This window comes from Procambarus clarkii, chromosome 50 (genome assembly GCF_040958095.1).
Source record: "Procambarus clarkii isolate CNS0578487 chromosome 50, FALCON_Pclarkii_2.0, whole genome shotgun sequence".
Lineage (NCBI taxonomy): Eukaryota > Metazoa > Arthropoda > Malacostraca > Decapoda > Cambaridae > Procambarus > Procambarus clarkii.
The window spans coordinates 14,574,578-14,594,577 of record NC_091199.1 but is presented as its reverse complement, the minus strand read 5'-3'; the positions used below and the strand labels follow the sequence as shown (position 1 = coordinate 14,594,577).

General features: G+C 48.5%; 1 protein-coding gene across 5 annotated transcripts in view; it reads right to left on the bottom strand.

The window, feature by feature from the left end:
- Positions 1–20,000, bottom strand: part of LOC123772658 (uncharacterized) — a 697,131-nt gene that overhangs the window by 311,406 nt on the left and 365,725 nt on the right. For all 5 annotated transcript variants that reach the window (XR_006774694.2, XR_011222564.1, XM_069303582.1 and 2 more), the window contains exon 2: positions 1,589–2,953. Coding sequence is in view for 3 of the 5 variants with exons in the window: in XM_069303582.1 (XP_069159683.1) it covers positions 1,589–2,953 (1,365 nt within the window). In the remaining 2 variants the exon portion in view is untranslated. The remainder of the gene's footprint in view (positions 1–1,588; positions 2,954–20,000) is intronic.

Below are 20,000 nucleotides of genomic sequence, written 5' to 3'. Positions count from 1 at the left end.
GTACAACAGGTACAACAGGTGCAACAGGTACAACAGGTACAACAGGTGCAACAGGTACAACAGGTGCAACAGGTACAACAGGTGCAACAGGTACAACAGGTGCAACAGATACTCTGGGAGAGAACTATCAACATCAGAGGCCCGAGACTGTTCAACACGCTTCCACTACACATAAGGGGCATAACTGGCCGACCCCTCACAGTGTTCAAGAGAGAACTATCAACATCAGAGGCCCGAGACTGTTCAACACGCTTCCACTACACATAAGGGGCATAACTGGCCGACCCCTCACAGTGTTCAAGAGAGAACTATCAACATCAGAGGCCCGAGACTGTTCAACACGCTTCCACTACACATAAGGGGCATAACTGGCCGACCCCTCACAGTGTTCAAGAGAGAACTATCAACATCAGAGGCCCGAGACTGTTCAACACGCTTCCACTACACATAAGGGGCATAACTGGCCGACCCCTCACAGTGTTCAAGAGAGAACTATCAACATCAGAGGCCCGAGACTGTTCAACACGCTTCCACTACACATAATGGACATAACTGGCCGACCCCTCACAGTGTTCAAGAGAGAACTATCAACATCAGAGGCCCGAGACTGTTCAACACGCTTCCACTACACATAAGGAGCATAACTGGCCGACCCCTCACAGTGTTCAAGAGAGAACTATCAACATCAGAGGCCCGAGACTGTTCAACACGCTTCCACTACACATAAGGGACATAACTGGCCGACCCCTCACAGTGTTCAAGAGAGAACTGGATAAGCACCTCCAAAGGATACCTGATCAACCAGGCTGTGACTCATACGTCAGGCTGCGAGCAGCCGCGTCTAACAGCCTGGTTGATCAGTCCAGCAACCAGGAGGCCTGGTCGACGACCGGGCCGCGGGGACACTAAGCCCCGGAAGCACCTCAAGGTAACCTCCTAAACCTGTAAACACACACACACACACTGTTGAATCTGTACACCTGTTGATTGACGGTTGAGAGGCGGGACCAAAGAGCCAGAGCTCAACCCCCGCAAGCACAAATAGGTAAGTAAACCTCAAGATAAAACTCGGTTAGCCTTTTTCCATTCAAATGGGGGGGGGAGGGGGGGAGGTTGAGGGGGGGGGGAGGGGTGGAGGCTGGGGGAGGGGGGTGGAGGTTGAGGAGGGGGGTGGAGGTTGAGGAGGGGGGTGGAGGTTGAGGGGAGGGGTGGGGGTTGGGGGGACGGGGTGGATGCATGGAGGAGGTTGAAACAAAAAGCTTCCATTAAGGTGATTACATCGCTTGGACTATAGCCCTATTCACGGCTTCCACCGCACCTGCAGTTGGCAACGAAGGCTTCACCACACAAGAGGAAGGCTTCGCCGAAGCCTTCCGAAGCCTTCCGTAGGCTTCGCCGCCTACGTCAATAACCACGAGGGCTTCACTGGGAATGCGGCATTTACGAAGCTTCGTTAAAATGCAAATTACAAAGGTTTCACTACGTACGAGGGGCTCCCCCTCTCGATTTGCCTTAAGTCTACCTTGAATAATAAACAAAGACGTATAGAAAACGGACACGTACACAAACCCAACGTTGCCAAACCTACCTGACAACACTGTTGATAAGCTTCTGTGCTTGTTCTGGTGTGGGCGGCGGCCAGTCGTCTCCAGGCTGGTGGCCCGGGCCGCCCCACATACCGGCCATCAGGGCCGGATGAGGGGCACCAGGGCCGTAGTCCAGCGGGTAATCCAACGGGTAATCCGGCGGCAAGAAATCCGGATGGATGTACTCCGGCACGGGGATGTCCCCCGGATAGACTTGATGGGGCGGCAGGAAGGGCTGGTCTGGCCCGATCCTCGGGTCGGGTATGTATCCCACGTCATACGGGTAGAGCGGGTAGGGCGGGTATTCCATGGGTAGGAACGGGGGACCCACCGGGATACCCTGGGACACGGGGGACAGTCTACCCGCCGCCATGGGACCAATTTGACCCACTGACGGGTAGCTCATCAAGTGAGGGAACCGGATCGGATCATGCGGGAATGGCTCGTCCATATACCGCGGGTCGATTAACCGCGGGTCAACCATTCTAGGGTCGACCATTCTTGGGTCGACCATTCTTGGGTCGACCATCCTTGGGTCGACCATTCTTGGGTCGACCATTCTTGGGTCGACCATTCTTGGGTCGTACATGCTAGGATCGACCAAGCGTTGGTCGAGTAAGTGTTCCTGGTAGGTCGAATGGTCGAGCCATCTATCCGAGGACCTAGACCGGCGCCTGCGACCCTGATCCTGACTATGTCTTCTAGCCTCCACATCCCCTGACCGACTCTTCCTCAAGTGGCGAGGTTCCCTGACGTCCCTAGCCGCGTCCCTGGGACCCCTGATGGCGTCCCTAGAGCGTCCCCGGCTAGTATCCCTAGGGGGACGGGGCTTGGAGATCATTTCACGCAAGTCGACACTCGTCAGATCGCCCGAACTGGACGACAAATCATCGCGACGGAGGCGCGTATCCTCGCTACGCTGTCGGCGCGGCTGCCTCCGCGAATCATCTTCGTGGCGCCGTAATCTTGCCCTGTCCTCCGACATCTGTCTCCTGACGCCGCCGCCGCTTTTAGCGGCGGGGGAGATGAGAATAGCGGCAGGAGGCGCTGCGGCGGCCTCCTCATCCGGATGCTGCGGCCCGCAGACGTCGGAATTAATCTCCTGATACTCATGACTCGACGGGGATGAGGAGCCGGATCCGGGGCGGGGCAAACGGGTCTTCCGGGGCAGTTCCGGCGGCGCGGGAGCCGGTTCTCGGGGTTTCAGGGTCCGGTCTATGGGCGGCGGGGCTGACGGTGGGGCCAGGTCGGGGGTGTTGAGGGTAACGTCAACGGCTGACGACTCATCGTTGGTGTCAGTCTCCACGTCATCAAACTCTGACAACACGCGGTCCAACACGTCCAGGCTCTGGCGGATCTCCTCGCTGCTGTGGAAGAGAAAAAGAAACACAGTTAGGTAATGTGTGAGAAGAAAGCATGAGGAGATGCCCAGCATGAGATGCCCAGCATGAGGAGATGCCCCAGCATGAGATGCCCAGCATGAGGAGATGCCCAGCATGAGGAGATGCCCCAGCATGAGGAGATGCCCCAGCATGAGGAGATGCCCAGCATGAGGAGATGCCCAGCATGAGGAGATGCCCCAGCATGAGGAGATGCCCCAGCATGAGGAGATGCCCCAGCATGAGGAGATGCCCCAGCATGAGGAGATGCCCCAGCATGAGGAGATGCCCAGCATGAGGAGATGCCCCAGCATGAGGAGATGCCCAGCATGAGGAGATGCCCAGCATGAGGAGATGCCCAGCATGAGGAGATGCCCAGCATGAGGAGATGCCCAGCATGAGGAGATACCCCAGCATGAGGAGATGCCCCAGCATGAGGAGATGCCCAGCATGAGGAGATGCCCAGCATGAGGAGATGCCCAGCATGAGGAGATGCCCCAGCATGAGGAGATGCCCAGCATGAGGAGATGCCCAGCATGAGGAGATGCCCAGCATGAGGAGATGCCCAGCATGAGGAGATGCCCCAGCATGAGGAGATGCCCAGCATGAGGAGATGCCCAGCATGAGGAGATGCCCCAGCATGAGGAGATGCCCCAGCATGAGGAGATGCCCCAGCACGAGGAGATGCCCCAGCACGAGGAGATGCCCCAGCACGAGATGCCCAGCATGAGGAGATGCCCCAGCATGAGGAGGATGCCCAGCATGAGGAGATGCCCACCATGAGGAGATGCCCCAGCATGAGGAGATGCCCCAGCATGAGGAGATGCCCCAGCATGAGGAGAAGCCCCAGCATGAGGAGATGCCCCAGCATGAGGAGATGCCCCAGCATGAGGAGATGCCCCAGCATGAGGAGATGCCCCAGCATGAGGAGATGCCCCAGCATGAGGAGATGCCCCAGCATGAGGAGATGCCCCAGCATGAGGAGATGCCCCAGCATGAGGAGATGCCCCAGCATGAGGAGATGCCCCAGCATGAGGAGATGCCCAGCATGAGGAGATGCCCAGCATGAGGAGATGCCCCAGCATGAGGAGATGCCCCAGCATGAGGAGATGACCAGCATGAGGAGATGCCCAGCATGAGGAGATGCCCCAGCATGAGGAGATGCCCAGCATGAGGAGATGCCCAGCATGAGGAGATGCCCCAGCATGAGGAGGATGCCCAGCATGAGGAGATGCCCCAGCATGAGGAGATGCCCAGCACGAGGAGATGCCCAGCATGAGGAGATGCCCAGCATGAGGAGATGCCCCAGCATGAGGAGATGCCCAGCATGAGGAGATGCCCCAGCATGAGGAGATGCCCAGCATGAGGAGATGCCCAGCATGAGGAGATGCCCCAGCATGAGGAGATGCCCCAGCATGAGGAGATGCCCCAGCATGAGGAGATGCCCCAGCATGAGGAGGATGCCCCAGCATGAGGAGATGCCCAGCATGAGGAGATGCCCAGCATGAGGAGATGCCCCAGCATGAGGAGATGCCCCAGCATGAGGAGATGCCCCAGCATGAGGAGATGCCCAGCATGAGGAGATGCCCAGCATGAGGAGGATGCCCAGCATGAGGAGATGCCCCAGCATGAGGAGATGCCCCAGCATGAGGAGATGCCCAGCATGAGGAGATGCCCAGCATGAGGAGGATGCCCAGCATGAGGAGATGCCCAGCATGAGGAGGATGCCCAGCATGAGGAGATGCCCCAGCATGAGGCATGACTATATATCACTTACAAGGAATAAAGAAACAGTTGAAACAAGTTTTTTTGTTGTTTGCAATCAAGTTACTGCAGCGGAATCAAGTTAAGTCAACAACTTACTGTTATAGGCGACATTGCTTACTGAAACTGATAAAGCATTTAAAATCACAAAATATATTAACGTTAACTAGGCCTATATAAATCACCAAACATAGGTCTGTATATTCCCCAAATCATCCCAACTTGACAACGTAGGCCCACTCAATCACAAAACATCCCAATTCAATATGAAGTAGGCCTAAATAATCCCTAACATACCAAATTAACAATCATGCCTTTATATTCAGTAAACATAAATTAACATCAAGTAGGCCTATATACACAGCAAAAATCCGTACCTAATAAAGTTTGCCATAACGAGGGAGAGGGAGAATGGAGAGGGGGATAGGGGAGAGTGGGGGTGAGTGGGGGTGAGGGGGGGTGAGGGGGAGAGAGGGGGGAAAGGGCAGGGAACTATCAGGGGGGAAAGCGCCAAGCCATTACGACTATATAGCACTGGGAAGGGGTCAGAATAAGAATTAGGGATGGGACGGGGGGGGGGGGGGAAGGAATGGTGCCCAACTTCTTGGACGGTCGGGGATAAGAGGGGGGAGAGAGGGGAAAGAGGTCGATGCCTCTGTTCACCCAACAGAACACACAGGCACCTGGGAAGTTAGACAACTGTTGTCAACTCAACTCGGCCTCCTAATAGAACAGTCGCATTTTTGCCGTACACACTACCTAAGGAACAATAATTGTCGTACTAGACAAATAGATGCTGCTCGAATTGATATATTGTCCCGTTTTCTGTTTTGGGTTCTCTGGTAGGTTAGGATAAGGGCACTTTAGTACATTTTCTTGACGTTGGGGAGACCTTAGGGGCAAGGGATGGTGAGCTGCATCCTGTGTGTGTAGTCACCTAGTTGTGCTTGCGGGGGTTGAGCTCCGGCTCTTTGGTCCCGCCTCTCAACCGTCAGTCAACTGGTGTACAGATTCCTGAGCCTACTGGGCTCTATCATATCTACACTTGAAACTGTGTATGGAGTCAGCCTCCACCACATCACTGCCTAATGCATTCCATTTGTCAACCACTCTGACACTAAAAAAGTTCTTTCTAATATCTCTGTGGCTCATTTGGGCACTCGGTTTCCACCTGTGTCCCCTAGTGCGTGTGCCCCTTGTGTTAAATAGCCTGTCTTTATCTACCCTATCAATTCCCTTCAGAATCTTGAATGTGGTGATCATGTCCCCCCTAATTCTTCTGTCTTCCAGCGAAGTGAGGTTTAATTCCCGTAGTCTCTCCTCGTAGCTCATACCTCTCAGCTCGGGTACTAGTCTGGTGGCAAACCTTTGAACCTTTTTCCAGTTTAGTCTTATCCTTGACTAGATATGGACTCCATGCTGGGGCTGCATACTCCAGGATTGGCCTGACATATGTGGTATACAAAGTTCTGAATGATTCTTTACACAAGTTTCTGAATGCCGTTCGTATGTTGGCCAGCCTGGCATATGCCGCTGATGTTATCTTCTTGATATGTGCTGCAGGAGACAGGTCTGGCGTGATATCAACCCCCAAGTCTTTTTCCTTCTCTGACTCCTGAAGAATTTCCTCTCCCAGATGATACCTTGTATCTGGCCTCCTGCTCCCTACACCTATCTTCATTACAGTCGTCTGCTCCTGTACCCACCTGTGTAAAAACATGAACTATGGGAAGGGAAAGCTCTCAGCCTGCTAACAGGAGTCAGCAGTCGTCTGCTCCTGTACCCACCTGTGTAAAAACATGAACTATGGGAAGGGAAAGCTCTCAGCCTGCTAACAGGAGTCAGCAGTCGTCTGCTCCTGTACCCACCTGTGTAAAAACATGAACTATGGGAAGGGAAAGCTCTCAGTCTGCTAACAGGAGTCAGCAGTCGTCTGCTCCTGTACCCTCCTGTGTAAAAACATGAACTATGGGAAGGGAAAGCTCTCAGCCTGCTAACAGGAGCCAGCAGTCGTCTGCTCCTGTACCCACCTGTGTAAAAACATGAACTATGGGAAGGGAAAGCTCTCAGCCTGCTAACAGGAGCCAGCAGTCGTCTGCTCCTGTACCCTCCTGTGTAGAGAGAGGGGAGGTGTACACACACTCCCATATTGCACCATTTGAACGTGGACCATCCTAAAGGATTCCTATTCCGGCCTGGTCTTATTAACACACCAATATCAGAGGATGAGAGAGACTTCCTCCCTCTCGCTAGTTGATGGAGTCATGTTGGACTTGTGACGCTCCCTCTCGCTGGTGGAGCCAGGCGGGACTTAGACTCTCCGTCTGGCTGGACTTGTTACGCTACCTCTAGTTAGTGGAGTTACGTTGGACTTTTTGTGCATACCTTGAGAGGATTTCGGAAGTTCTACTTCCCAAGCCCGGCCTGGGGACAGGCTTGACTTGTGATAATTTGGTCCAACAGGCTGTTGCTTGGAGCGGCTCGCAGGCTCATATACCCACTACAGCCTGGTTGGTCCAGCACTTCTTGCAAGAACTTATCCAAGTGCCTATTGAATACATCCACCTATGTCACGGCAATATTTCTAATGCTTGCTGGGAGGGTGTTAAACAGCTGTGGACTTCTGATGTTCAGTGTTCTCTGATTGTGCCTATGGCACCTCTGCTCTTCACTGGTTCTATTCTGCAATTCCTTCCATACCTTTCCCTCCAGTATTTTGTTATTCTACTGTACAGATTTGAGACCTGGCCTTCAAGTATCTTCCATATATATATTATTTTATATCTTTCTCGTCTCCTTTCTTGAGAGTACATTTTGAGAGCTTTGAGACGGTCCAAATAATTTAGATGTTTTATCGTGTCTATGCGTGCCGTATATGTTCTCTGTATTCCCTCTAATTCAGAGATCTCTCCCGCTCTGAAAGGGAAAGTGAATACTGAACAGTACTCAAGACGGGACAACACAAGTGATTTAAATAGTATTAACATTGTTGTGGGGTCGCTAGATTTGAACTGTTACTGCAACGATCCAAGCAACAGCCTGGTGGACCAAATTATCACAAATCAAGCCTGGCCTCAGGCCGGGTAGTAGAACTCCCGAAACCCTCTCCAGGTATAATCCAGGTATACGTAAGTATATATACCTTAAGAACATTCTTCATGCTAGTATACTGATATATTCTTACAAGTATACTGGTATATCGTCACCACAAGTATTCTAGTACATCCATGGGGCGCCGGTCGGCCGAGCGGACAGCACACTGGACTTGTCATCCTGTGGTCTCGGGTTCGATCCCGGGCGCCGGCGAGAAACCATGGGCAGAGTTTCTTTCACCCTATGCCCCTGTTACCTAGCAGTAAAATAGGTACCTGGGTGTTAGTCAGCTGCCACGGGCTGCTTCTTTGGGGGTGGAGGCCTGGTCGAGGACCGGGCCGCGGGGACACTAAAGCCCCGAAATCATCTCAAGATAACCTCAAGATAGTATGCTAGGGCGGGGTCACCCTAGGCAGTGATAGGCTTGCAAGAATCAACAAGAAACACCATTGCAACTTCAGGTAGTATTTCTTCCCAATGTTCTAAGACAACTCCATCAGAACTTCAAATTGGCGTTTCAAGCTGAATTCCCCCCACACAGGGGGGGGGGGATAGGGAGGTTATCATGGGGGGCGTACTGCAAGATAACCCCTAGGGGGGGGGGTAGAAATAGCCTAAGTTACTCTATCCCTTTGAGATGTATTTCTTTGTCTCAATAAACATACTTGAACTTGAAGATAACCCCATGATAACTGGAAGGCACAGGAAGGTTATCGTGGAGGGGGGGAGGGGGTACTGTTTCAAGATATCATATGGAAAGTAGATTTCAATGGAGGCTCCTTCGATATCCGACCCACAGTTTCAAGATCACACAAGCCCTTCCTGACTCTTCAAAGGCATCAGTAATATCCACGCAGGATTCTAATCCTGGAAATTATCCTCTCCCTATCCACCCCCCCCCACCCTCTCACCTATCCGTCCCTACCACCTCCTCCATGGAGGTCCTGAAGACAACCTCACACCCTCTGCCGTCTTGGACCCATCTAATAGCTGAAGGACGTCTCGTAAGATCAGTTTTCTCTTAACCAACGAGTCTCTTAATTGCCAGGAAGCAATTGACAGGTAACAGTCCTCATGTGATCAACCAGGCTGTTTGCATATCAAGCACACACACGTTGAACCGGTATACCTGTGCAATCCTGGAGACCAACCAGCGTGGCGGAGCCGTTCTGCTACAACAATAGTCTACCGCTCGTCCGTTTGCATACAGCAACAGTTAGTTTGAACAACAGCTGTTCACAACCACAATCGCTGAACAAACTTACTTGTTACACGCAAGCTTGTTCAACTGGTCTCTGAACGGCAGTCCAAACTTACCTACACAATACACCATTCATTACACACAGAGATCACACTAACGTGATGCATCAAATGAACAAATCCACAAGGGCCGTGACGAGGATTCGAACCAGCGTTCGGGAGCATCCCATACACTGCCTTAATCGACTGAGCTACGACAGGGTTAAAAGAGTTGAAACCGAAGTTCTACTGAACTTACTGGATCCCGTAGCCTCTCCAAAGCACAAAATCCTGGTTTGTGTCTGAGAGGCTACGGGATCCAGTAAGTTCAGTAGAACTTCGGTTTCAACTCTTTTAACCCTGTCGTAGCTCAGTCGATTAAGGCAGTGTATGGGATGCTCCCGGAGGCAGGTTCGAATCCTCGTCACAGCCCTTGTGGATTTGTACACCATTCATACTTGTTCACCGTTAACTATATTTATGACAGACCGTTACAAAGCCAATTTGTAAAGTATGTTCCACGCAGTTAGGAGTGAGTAGTTAAGTCTCCAACGTGAGAGTGTAACTGGCTCAACCACAGATGTAAACTGTTTACACCGACGCCGTGAACCACTTGTGATACTCAGCACTACTGACATATATATGAAACTGTGTAACCGGCTTCACAAGGTTCTTATTCGCTCGGCTAAATGAACTCTGGGTTCAGTTCTTGAACCCATTATGTACCTCGAGTTTTTTTGTTTTTGCACTGCCGTCCCATGGGATGGGTGTGGGGTTCACACCCATCCCACGGGATGGGTTTGGGATCCATTAAGATCCCATAAGATGGGTATAGGGTCCATGGAAGGGGGGGAGAGAAGGGAGTTATCTATCCCACGAGTATCAGGAAGCATGCCAGACCCATCCAGTAGTGAGTATGAGTCAGTGTTCACCTCATACTCATCTACACCAACCATTTTCTACCCAGCAAAGACTAGCTAGACTCACCCAATAATCCCCCCCTCCCCCCCCACACGAGGCTACTACCTAAGACTCATCATTACCCCCAAACAAGCTCGAGACGTCTAATTACACACCTAATTACCCATGAATCACCTCGTTACGAAAGTGCAAGAACGCCCACCACCTGAACACAACACATATCCATGTTTATACTCGAAACATTCGCCTCTACACCTGAAATGTGTCACATTCTCTTTCCCTTTGAGATGTATATCTTTCTTGTCTCAATAAACATACTTGTGTCGCACAAGATGCGCGCGCTAAACACTTAAGAATGTTTACAAACAGCTTGTCTACACTGAGTGGAAGTGTGGGGGAGGAGGAGGGGAATAATAAGGCTCGATGAAATACATGTCAAAAGACAGCGTCTTAAAAGTTCTTATAGATGTGATGTCTTCAAAATTGGTCAAAATGCCTTCAAGATTGGTCAAAATGCCTTCAAGATCGGTCAAAATGCCTTCATGATCGGTCAAAATGCCTTCATGATTGGTCAAAATGCCTTCAAGATCGGTCAAAATGCCTTCATGATTGGTCAAAATGCCTTCAAGATCGGTCAAAATGCCTTCAAGATCGGTCAAAATGCCTTCAAGATCGGTCAAAATGCCTTCAAGATCGGTCAAAATGCCTTCATGATTGGTCAAAATGCCTTCAAGATTAGTCAAAATGTCTTCAAGATCGGTCAAAATGCCTTCAAGATCGGTCAAAATGCCTTCAAGATCGGTCAAAATGCCTTCATGATCGATCAAAATGCCTTCAAGATTGGTCAAAATGTCTGAAATATTGATTAAGAATTCCAATACTGATCAAAATGTCTCAAATATTATAAAAAAATCTTAAAGATTTATCAAACACTTTTAAAAAATGGATCAAAACGTCTTCAGTATTGATCAAAGGAGATTGAGCCGATTAAACTCTATCCAATTTACTGGGGCTGGTCCTCCGTCCTCCCCATCATTCCCTATTTCTTTCTTGCCTCTCACTTCTTATTTAAAACCAATTTCTCCTCCCAACCTATTTTACCTATTTAGATTATCCAGGTCTAACTCTCGCATTCCGCACTATCCAATTTTCCCGTCTACTTCACTTATAATATAGCACTATCCTATAACACTCTTATAACAGCCCGTCCTCCAAAAATGGGGAGGTAAATGTACAGAGCCCCATAAGTGCAATTATGTACTATGTATAACAGTCAAGAATTGTACTTATTTACACTAAGTATCAAATCGTACTGTCAATTCGGAGGATGGGTTGTTTATAATATTTAATAGGGCATTTTGATGGTCTAATTAGCGTCTCAATTTGTCTATAATACCGCCTATTACCCCTATTTTACAGCTTATATTTATACTATCTCAAACCTCAAAACATATTTATCCAATAGTAACCCTATTTCCACGCCACCTAATATCTTGAGGTTATCTTGAGATGATTTCGGGGCTTTAGTGTCCCCGCGGCCCGGTCCTCGACCAGGCCTCCACCCCCAGGAAGCAGCCCGTGACAGCTGACTAACACCCAGGTACCTATTTTACTGCTAGGTAACAGAGGCATAGGGTGAAAGAAACTCTGTCCATTGTTTCTCGCCGGCGCCTGGGATCGAACCCAGGACCACAGGATCACAAGTCTAGCGTGCTGTCCGCTCGGCCGACCAGCTAATATATTTACTTGTCTTTCATACCATGGTGCCCAACCACTTGGGGTGGACGGTAGAGCGACGGTCTCGCTTCATGCAGGTCGGCGTTCAATCCCCGACCGTCCACAAGTGGTTAGACACCATTCCTTTCCCCCCGTCCCATCCCAAATCCTTATCCTGACCCCTTCACAGTGCTATATAGTGGTAATGGCTTGGTGCTTTCTCCTGACAGTTCCCTTCCCCTTTCCCCATGGTGAAATCTGAAATTTATTTATCCTATTTTCGACGCTATTTCTCCAATTTTCAAGCCTTGCTATACACGGAAGTGTGAACTAAACGAACGTTTCCAGAAGCAGCAGGACGCTGCTTCTGGAAACTTTTCCTTATTAAGGTCACTCAATAGCGCGGTCGAGAAAGCCCTCCTGTCTCACACGAATGGGGGTCCAGGGTTCGAGTCTCCTAAGCACCCAGGTGAATGGAATGCTTTTTATCACTTTTCTTACCCATTTCTAGCCAATTTTTGTCCAATCCCATTTTAATCCCATCTCTACTCACTCGGCCAATTTCCTCCTATTTCAGCGTGTGCCCAATCGTGCCCCATCTGGCTCCAGATGTGGCAGTGAAGGGGGCTGGAGAGCCTAGTATGCTGCCTGGCACTCAATGCTTCTTTTAACACCGGGTGATAAAGCTTTAGCTGGGCCTTTTCAAGATATTGTTGCGAGGTAGGGGGTTCATAAAGGTTCCACAGGGGTTCAATAGGGGGTTCCACAGGAGTTCCACACGGAGGGTTCCACACGGAGGGTTCCACAGGGGACTCAATTGGTTCTACCTGAATTTGTAACATATTTAATGTTCCAAGTACTAAAATTCATTTATATTTTAAGATCGCTGGGAGACGCCCGGTCCACACCAACGCTGGTGGACACCCCGGACCACACCAACGGTGGGGGACACCCTGGACCACACCAACGGTGGGGGACACCCGGACCACACCAACGCTGGTGGACAGGAGGCAGCACAACGCGGGAGAACACATTCCCCTCAGGCAAGCAGGAGGTAAACACAGGTAAAGAAAGAGGGGCAGCGATAAACTAGCCCCGAGGCCGGCCATCCATCTCCCCTCGCCACAAAAACTCCTCCACAACACCAGTTTACAACTCCTTCGCTTTCCACAGTCAAGAAAATTGGGTCCGGGATGACCATTGGCCGCCTACAGCCGAGCGGTTAAGTTAGGAGAGTAAGGGAGGGTTACCTATTCCTTTTTATATCCTGGCTACCTATCCTCCCTATCCTCCCTACCTAGGGAGCCGGTCGGCCGAGCGGACAGTACACTGGGCTTGTGATCCTGTGGTCATGGGTTCGATTCCAGGCGCCGGTGAGAAACAACGGGCAGAGTTTCTTTCACCCTATGCCCCTGTTACCTAGCAGTAAAATAGGTACCTGGGTGTTAGTCAGCTGTCACGGGCTGCTTCCTGGGGGTGGAGGCCTGGTCGAGGACCGGGCCGCGGGGACACTAAAAAGCCCCGAAATCATCTCAAGATAACCTCATGATAACCTTATCCCGCTGATTCCACTCCCCTCTATCCCTTCAATCTACGATTTCCCCCTGGACCTCTACCCCATCTCAAGTAAATCTTAATGGCCATTTAAGGCGTTCTGGAGATCCCAGGGGAACTAGAGTCATTTCGCGCTGTCTTGAATTCTCAAAATAAACATTTAACGTTGTTGATTATACGGTAAAGTAGAGGGTTGTAGGGAGGGTGCGGCTCCTGGGTCCTGGTGTAGGGTTGCCCCAAGGTCTTACTCCCATTAAGATACGTAAATATTTATGCTCTAATAATGGAGATTTTCGAAGTTTCTTCCAAATGGCAGTAATGGATCTTGGAAAGGTAGTAAATCTGCAGTTTTTACCGGTAAAGAGGTTCTGGTCTGGCGTGGGTGTGTGGGGGTGGTGTGGGTGTGTGTGGGTGTGTGTGTGGGTGGTGTGGGTGTGGGGGTGTGTGTGGGGGTGTGTGGGGGTGTGGGTGTGTGTGGGGGTGTGTGTGGGTGGTGTGGGTGTGTGTGGGTGGCATGGGTGTGTGTGGGTGTGTGTGTGTGTGTGTGTGGGTGGTGTGGGTGGTGTGGGTGTGTGTGTGTGGGTGTGTGTGGGTGGTGTGGGTGTGTGGTGTGGGTGTGTGGTGTGGGTGTGTGTGTGTGGGTGTGTGTGTGTGGGTGTGTGTGTGTGGGTGGTGTGTGTAGTGGGTGTGTGTGTGTGTGTGTGTGTGTGGGTGGTGTGTGTGGTGTGGGTGTGTGGTGTGGGTGTGTGGTGTGTGTGTGTGGTGTGTGTGTGTGGTGTGTGTGTGTGTGTGTGTGTGTGGTGTGGGTGTGTGGTGTGGGTGTGTGGTGTGGGTGTGTGGTGTGGGTGTGTGGTGTGGGTGTGTGGTGTGGGTGTGTGGTGTGGGTGTGTGGTGTGTGTGTGTGGTGTGTGTGTGTGTGTGTGTGTGTGTGTGGTGTGGGTGTGTGGTGTGGGTGTGTGGTGTGGGTGTGTGGTGTGGGTGTGTGGTGTGGGTGTGTGGTGTGGGTGTGTGGTGTGGGTGTGTGGTGTGGGTGTGTGGTGTGGGTATGTGGTGTGGGTGTGTGGTGTGGGTGTGTGGTGTGGGTGTGTGGTGTGGGTGTGTGTAGTGGGTGTGTGTAGTGGGTGTGTGGTGTGGGTGTGTGTGGGTGCGAGGAATTTGGTTAAGGATGGCATACTTCAAGAGAAAACTAGACAGTTTCCTCCAAGGAGTGCGGGACCAACCGGGCTGTGGTGGGTATGTGGGCCTGTGGGCCGCTCCAAGCAACAGCCTGGTGGACCAAACTCTCACAAGTCAAGCCTGGCCTCGGGCCGGGCTTGGGGAGTAGAACTCTCAGAACTCCATCAACCAGATACCAGAGGTTGTCTTGTGTTGGACGCTGGGGGGGGGGGGCTTTCAACGAAACCATAAATCACTAAAGAACTCGACCCGAACAGGGTTCGAACCGGCATTATCAGGGCTCGCCCTACTGGCGTACACAGTGCCATATAACCACTTCCCAGCGATGACCTAACATGGCTGGTTGGTTCTAGAGCTTGCAACATGGGACTATACACCCTCCGCCAGTCCATAATAAAGCACGTTATTCCCTCCCCCTACACACACACACACACACACACACACACACACACACACGGGACCAAAGACCCAGAGCTCAACCCCCGCAAGCACAATTAGGTGAGTACACACACACACACACACACGGGACCAAAGAGCCAAAGCGCAACCCCCGCAAGCACAATTAGGTGAGTACACACACACACACACACACACACACACACACACACACACACACACACACACACACACACACACACACACACACACACAATTGGAGAAAATTGTGCGAAAAAAGCTAGTGGAACATCTGGACCGAAGAAACTTTGTGACACAACACTAACATGGTTTCAGGGATGGCAAGTCATGCCTCACAGGATTAATTGAATTCTATGATTAGGCAACAAGCATCAGACAAGAAAGAGAGGGGTGAACAGACTGCATATTTTTGGATTGCCAGAAAGACTTTGACACAGTGACCCATCAGGGACTAGTGCGAAAGCTGGAAATGCAGGCAGGAGTGAAAGGGTAGGTACTCCATTGGATAAGGGAGTACCTAAGTAACAGAAGACAGCGAGTCACTGTGAGGGGTGAGGTCTCTGATTGGCGAGACGTCACCAGTGGCGTCCTGCAGGGTTCAGTTCTTGGACCCATACAACTTATATAATATATATATATATATATATATATATATATATATATATATATATATATATATATATATATGTCGTACCTAGTAGCCAGAACTCACTACTGAGCCTACTATGCAAGGCCCGATTTGCCTAATAAGCCAAGTTTTCATGAATTAATTGCTTTTCGACTACCTAACCAACCTAACCTAACCTAACCTAACTTTTTCGGCTACCTAACCTAACCTAACCTATAAAGATAGGTTAGGTTAGGTAGGGTTGGTTAGGTTCGGTCATATATCTATGTTAATTTTAACTCCAATAAAAAAAATTGACCTCTTACATAATGAAATGGGTTGCTTTATCATTTCATAAGAAAAAAATTAGAGAAAATATATTAATTCATGAAAACTTGGCTTATTAGGCAAATCGGGCCTTGCATTGTAGGCTGAAAAGTGAGTTCTGGCTACTAGGTACGACATATATATTATATATATATATATATATATATATATATATATATATATATATATATATATATATATATATATATATATAAAAGTTTGTGCGGGTACCACCTCTGGTGCCAATGTGGGGTCCCATAGCCTCGGAGAAGAAAATAAAAAGTATTCAGAGGAGACCTTGTGGTTTCTCACTGAACACTAATATTATCTTCTCCTACCATCCCCATTCTTTTGTATGTACACATATATATTTACTTTATTTGAACTTTGTTACAAAAAAAGGAGTTACATATGGGTTACAAAGATGGTTATCATAGGTTGTCGAGTTCCTCCAGCTCCTCAGATGGCGGGCAGGAACCCTGGATGCAGTGCGCATTTCCAGTGCGCAGTGCGCAGTCCAGTGAGCATTGCAGTGCGCAAATGGGAAGAAAACTGGTAGCATTATATATATATATATATATATATATATATATATATATATATATATATATATATATATATATGTCGTACCTTATAGCCAGAACGCACTTCTCAGCCTACTATGCAAGGCCCGATTTGCCTAATAAGCCAAGTTTTCATGAATTAATGTTTTTTCGACTACCTAACCTACCTAACCTAACCTTACCTAACTTTTTCGGCTACCTAACCTAACCTATAAAGATAGGTTAGGTTAGGTTAGGTAGGGTTGGTTAGGTTTGGTCATATATCTACGTTAATTTTAACTCCAATAAAAAAAATTGACCTCATACATAATGAAATGGGTAGCTTTATCATTTCATAAGAAAAAAATTAGAGAAAATATACAAATTCAGGAAAACTTTGCTTATTAGGCAAATCGGGCCTTGCATAGTAGGCTGAGAAGTGCGTTCTGGCTACTAGGTTCGACATATATATATATATATATATATATATATATATATATATATATATATATATATATATATATATATATATTTATATTTATATATAAATGATCTTCCAGATGGTATAGAATCATTCCTCTCATTGTTTGGTAATGATGCAAAAATTTTGAGGAGGATTAAGACGGAGGAAGATAGTATGAGGCTACACGATGACCTACCTGCTTGATACCTGCTTGATGGGGTTCTGGGAGTTCTTGTACTCCCCAAGCCCGGCTCGAAGCCAGGTTCGACTTGTGAGAGTTTGATCCACCAGGCTGTTGCTTGGAGCGGCCCGCATACCTACCACAGCCCGGCTGGTCCGGAACTTCTCTTAGAAAACAGTTCAGTTTTCTCTTGAAGATGTCCACGGTTGTTCCGGCAATATTTCTTATAGTCGCTGGGAGGACGTTGAACAACCGCGGACCTCTGATGTTTATACAGTGCTCTCTGTGCCTATGGCACCTCTGCTCTTCACTGATTCAATCTTGCATTTTCTTCCATATCGTTCACTCCAGTACGTTGTTATTTTACTGTGTAGATTTGGGGCCTGACCCTCCAGTATTTTCCATGTGTATATTATTTGATATCTCTCTCGTCTCCTTTCTAGAGAGTACATTTGGAGAGCTTTGAGACGATACCAATAATTTAGGTGCTTTATCGCGTCTATGCGTGCCGTATATGTTCTCTGTATTCCCTCTATTTCAGCAATCTCTCCTGCTCTGAAGGGGAAAGTGAGTACTGAGCAGTACTCAAGACGGGACAACACAAGTAACTTGAAGAGTACAATCATTGTGATGGGATCCCTGGATTTGAAAGTTCTCGTAATCCATCCTATCATTTTTCTGGCTGTCGCAATATTTGCTTGGTTATGCTCCCTAAACGTTAGGTCGTCGGACATCATTATTCCCAAATCCTTGACATGCTGTTTACCTATTATGGGCAGATTTGATTGTGTTTTGTACCCTGTATTATGTTTAAGGTCCTCATTTTTGCCGTACCTGAGTACCTGGAATTTATCACTGTTAAACATCAAGTTATTTTCTGTTGCCCAATCGAAAAATTTGTTGACATCTGCTTGTAATTTTTCCATGTCTTCAGCAGAGGTAATTTTTATGCTGATTTTTGTGTCATCTGCAAAGGACGACACGAAGCTGTGACTTGTATTTTTGTCTATATCTGATAGAGAATAAGGAACAGCAGTGGTGCAAGGACTGTACCCTGAGGTACAGAGCTTTTAACATCGCTTGGACTATTTGATTTGATTGACTGTTACTCTTTGTGTTCTGTTCGACAGGAAATTGAGTATCCAGCGTCCTACTTTTCTAGTTATTCCCATTGACCTCATTTTGTGAGCTATCACCCCATGGTCACATTTGTCGAACGCCTTTGCAAAGTCTGTGTATACAACATCTGTATTTTGCTTTTCTTCTAGAGCTTCAGTGATTTTGTCATAGTGGTTGAGTAACTGTGACAGACCTAGACAGACTGAATGATTGGTCCAACAAATGGCTAATAAGGTTCAACCCGAGTAAATGTAAGCTAATGAAACTAGGCGGTGGAAACAGGAGGCCAGACACAGGATACAGAATAGGAGATGAAGTACTTAATGAAACAGACAGAGAGAAAGATCTAGGAGTTGATATCACACCAAACCTGTCTCCTGAAGCCCACATAAAGGGAATAACGTCTGCGGCATATGCGAGGCTGGCTAACATCAGAACAGCCTTCAGGAACCTGTGTAAGGAATCATTCAGAACCTTGTATACCACATATGTAAGACCAATCCTGGAGTATGCGGCCCCAGCATGGAGCCCGTACCTTGTCAAGCACAAGACGAAGCTGGAAAAAGTTCAGAGGTATGCCATTAGACTACTTACAGAACTAAGAGACATGAGTTACGAGGAAAGGTTGCGTAAACTGCACCGCACGACACTAGAAGACAGAAGAGTAAGGGGAGACATGATCACTACCTACAAAATTCTCAGAGGAATTGACAGGGTAGACAAGGATAAACTGTTTAACAAGGGTGGTACGCGAACAAAGGGGACACAGGTGGAAACCGAGTACCCAAATGAGCCACAGAGACGTTAGAAAGAACTTTTTCAGTGTCAGAGTAGTTAACGGATGGAATGTATTAGGCAGTGATGTGGTGGAGGCTGACTCCATACACAGTTTACAATGTAGATATGATAGAGCCCAGTAGGCTCAGGAACCTGTACACCAGTTGATTGACAGTTGAGAGGCGGGACCAAAGAGCCAGAGCTCAACCCCCCGCAAGTACAACTAGGTGAGTACACACACTGCGTGGCTTTCAAGCCATCTAATTCTCTGGCTTTGCCACTCCGGTAAAAAAGAACCAAACCTTTTAGTGTAACCAGAAACGAGCGATCCCAAGCAACCCGATACCTCCAATCAGATGTAGATCAGGTCTTTCTATGGGATACAGAAAATAATATGGTGTTTAACGAAGATAAGTTCCAGCTCATGCGCTATGGAAAAAAATGAAAAAATAGAACCAGAAACCACGTACAAAACTCAGGCAAATCATAACATAGAACGAAAAGGCAATGTAAAGGATCTGGGTGTACTCATGTCGGAAGACCTTACCTTTAAAGAACACAATAAAGGAGCCGTCACAACTGCAAGAAAAATGACAGGTTGGATAACAAGAACTTTTCACACTAGAGATGCTATACCGATGATGATACTCTTCAAGACGCTAGTGCTCTCTAGAGTGGAGTACTGCTGCACAATGACAGCCCCTTTCAGAGCTGGAGAAATTGCTGACCTGGAGAGCGTGCAAAGATCCTTTACTGCTAGAATCCACTGAGTAAAACATCTAAACTATTGGGACCGACTAAAATGCCTAAATCTGTATTCCCTTGAGCGCAGGCGGGAGAGATACATAATAATTTACATGTGGATAATAGTAGAGGAGCTGGTCCCAAACCTGCACACAGAAATAACATCACATGAGACCAGGAGGCATGGCAGGATGTGCAGAATACCCCCGTTGAAAAGCAGAGGTGCAACAGGTACTCTGATATAGAACTATCAACATCAGAGGCCCGAGACTGTTCAACACGCTTCCACTACACATAAGGGACATAACTGGCCGACCCCTCACAGTGTTCAAGAGAGAACTATCAACATCAGAGGCCCGAGACTGTTCAACACGCTTCCACTACACATAAGGGAC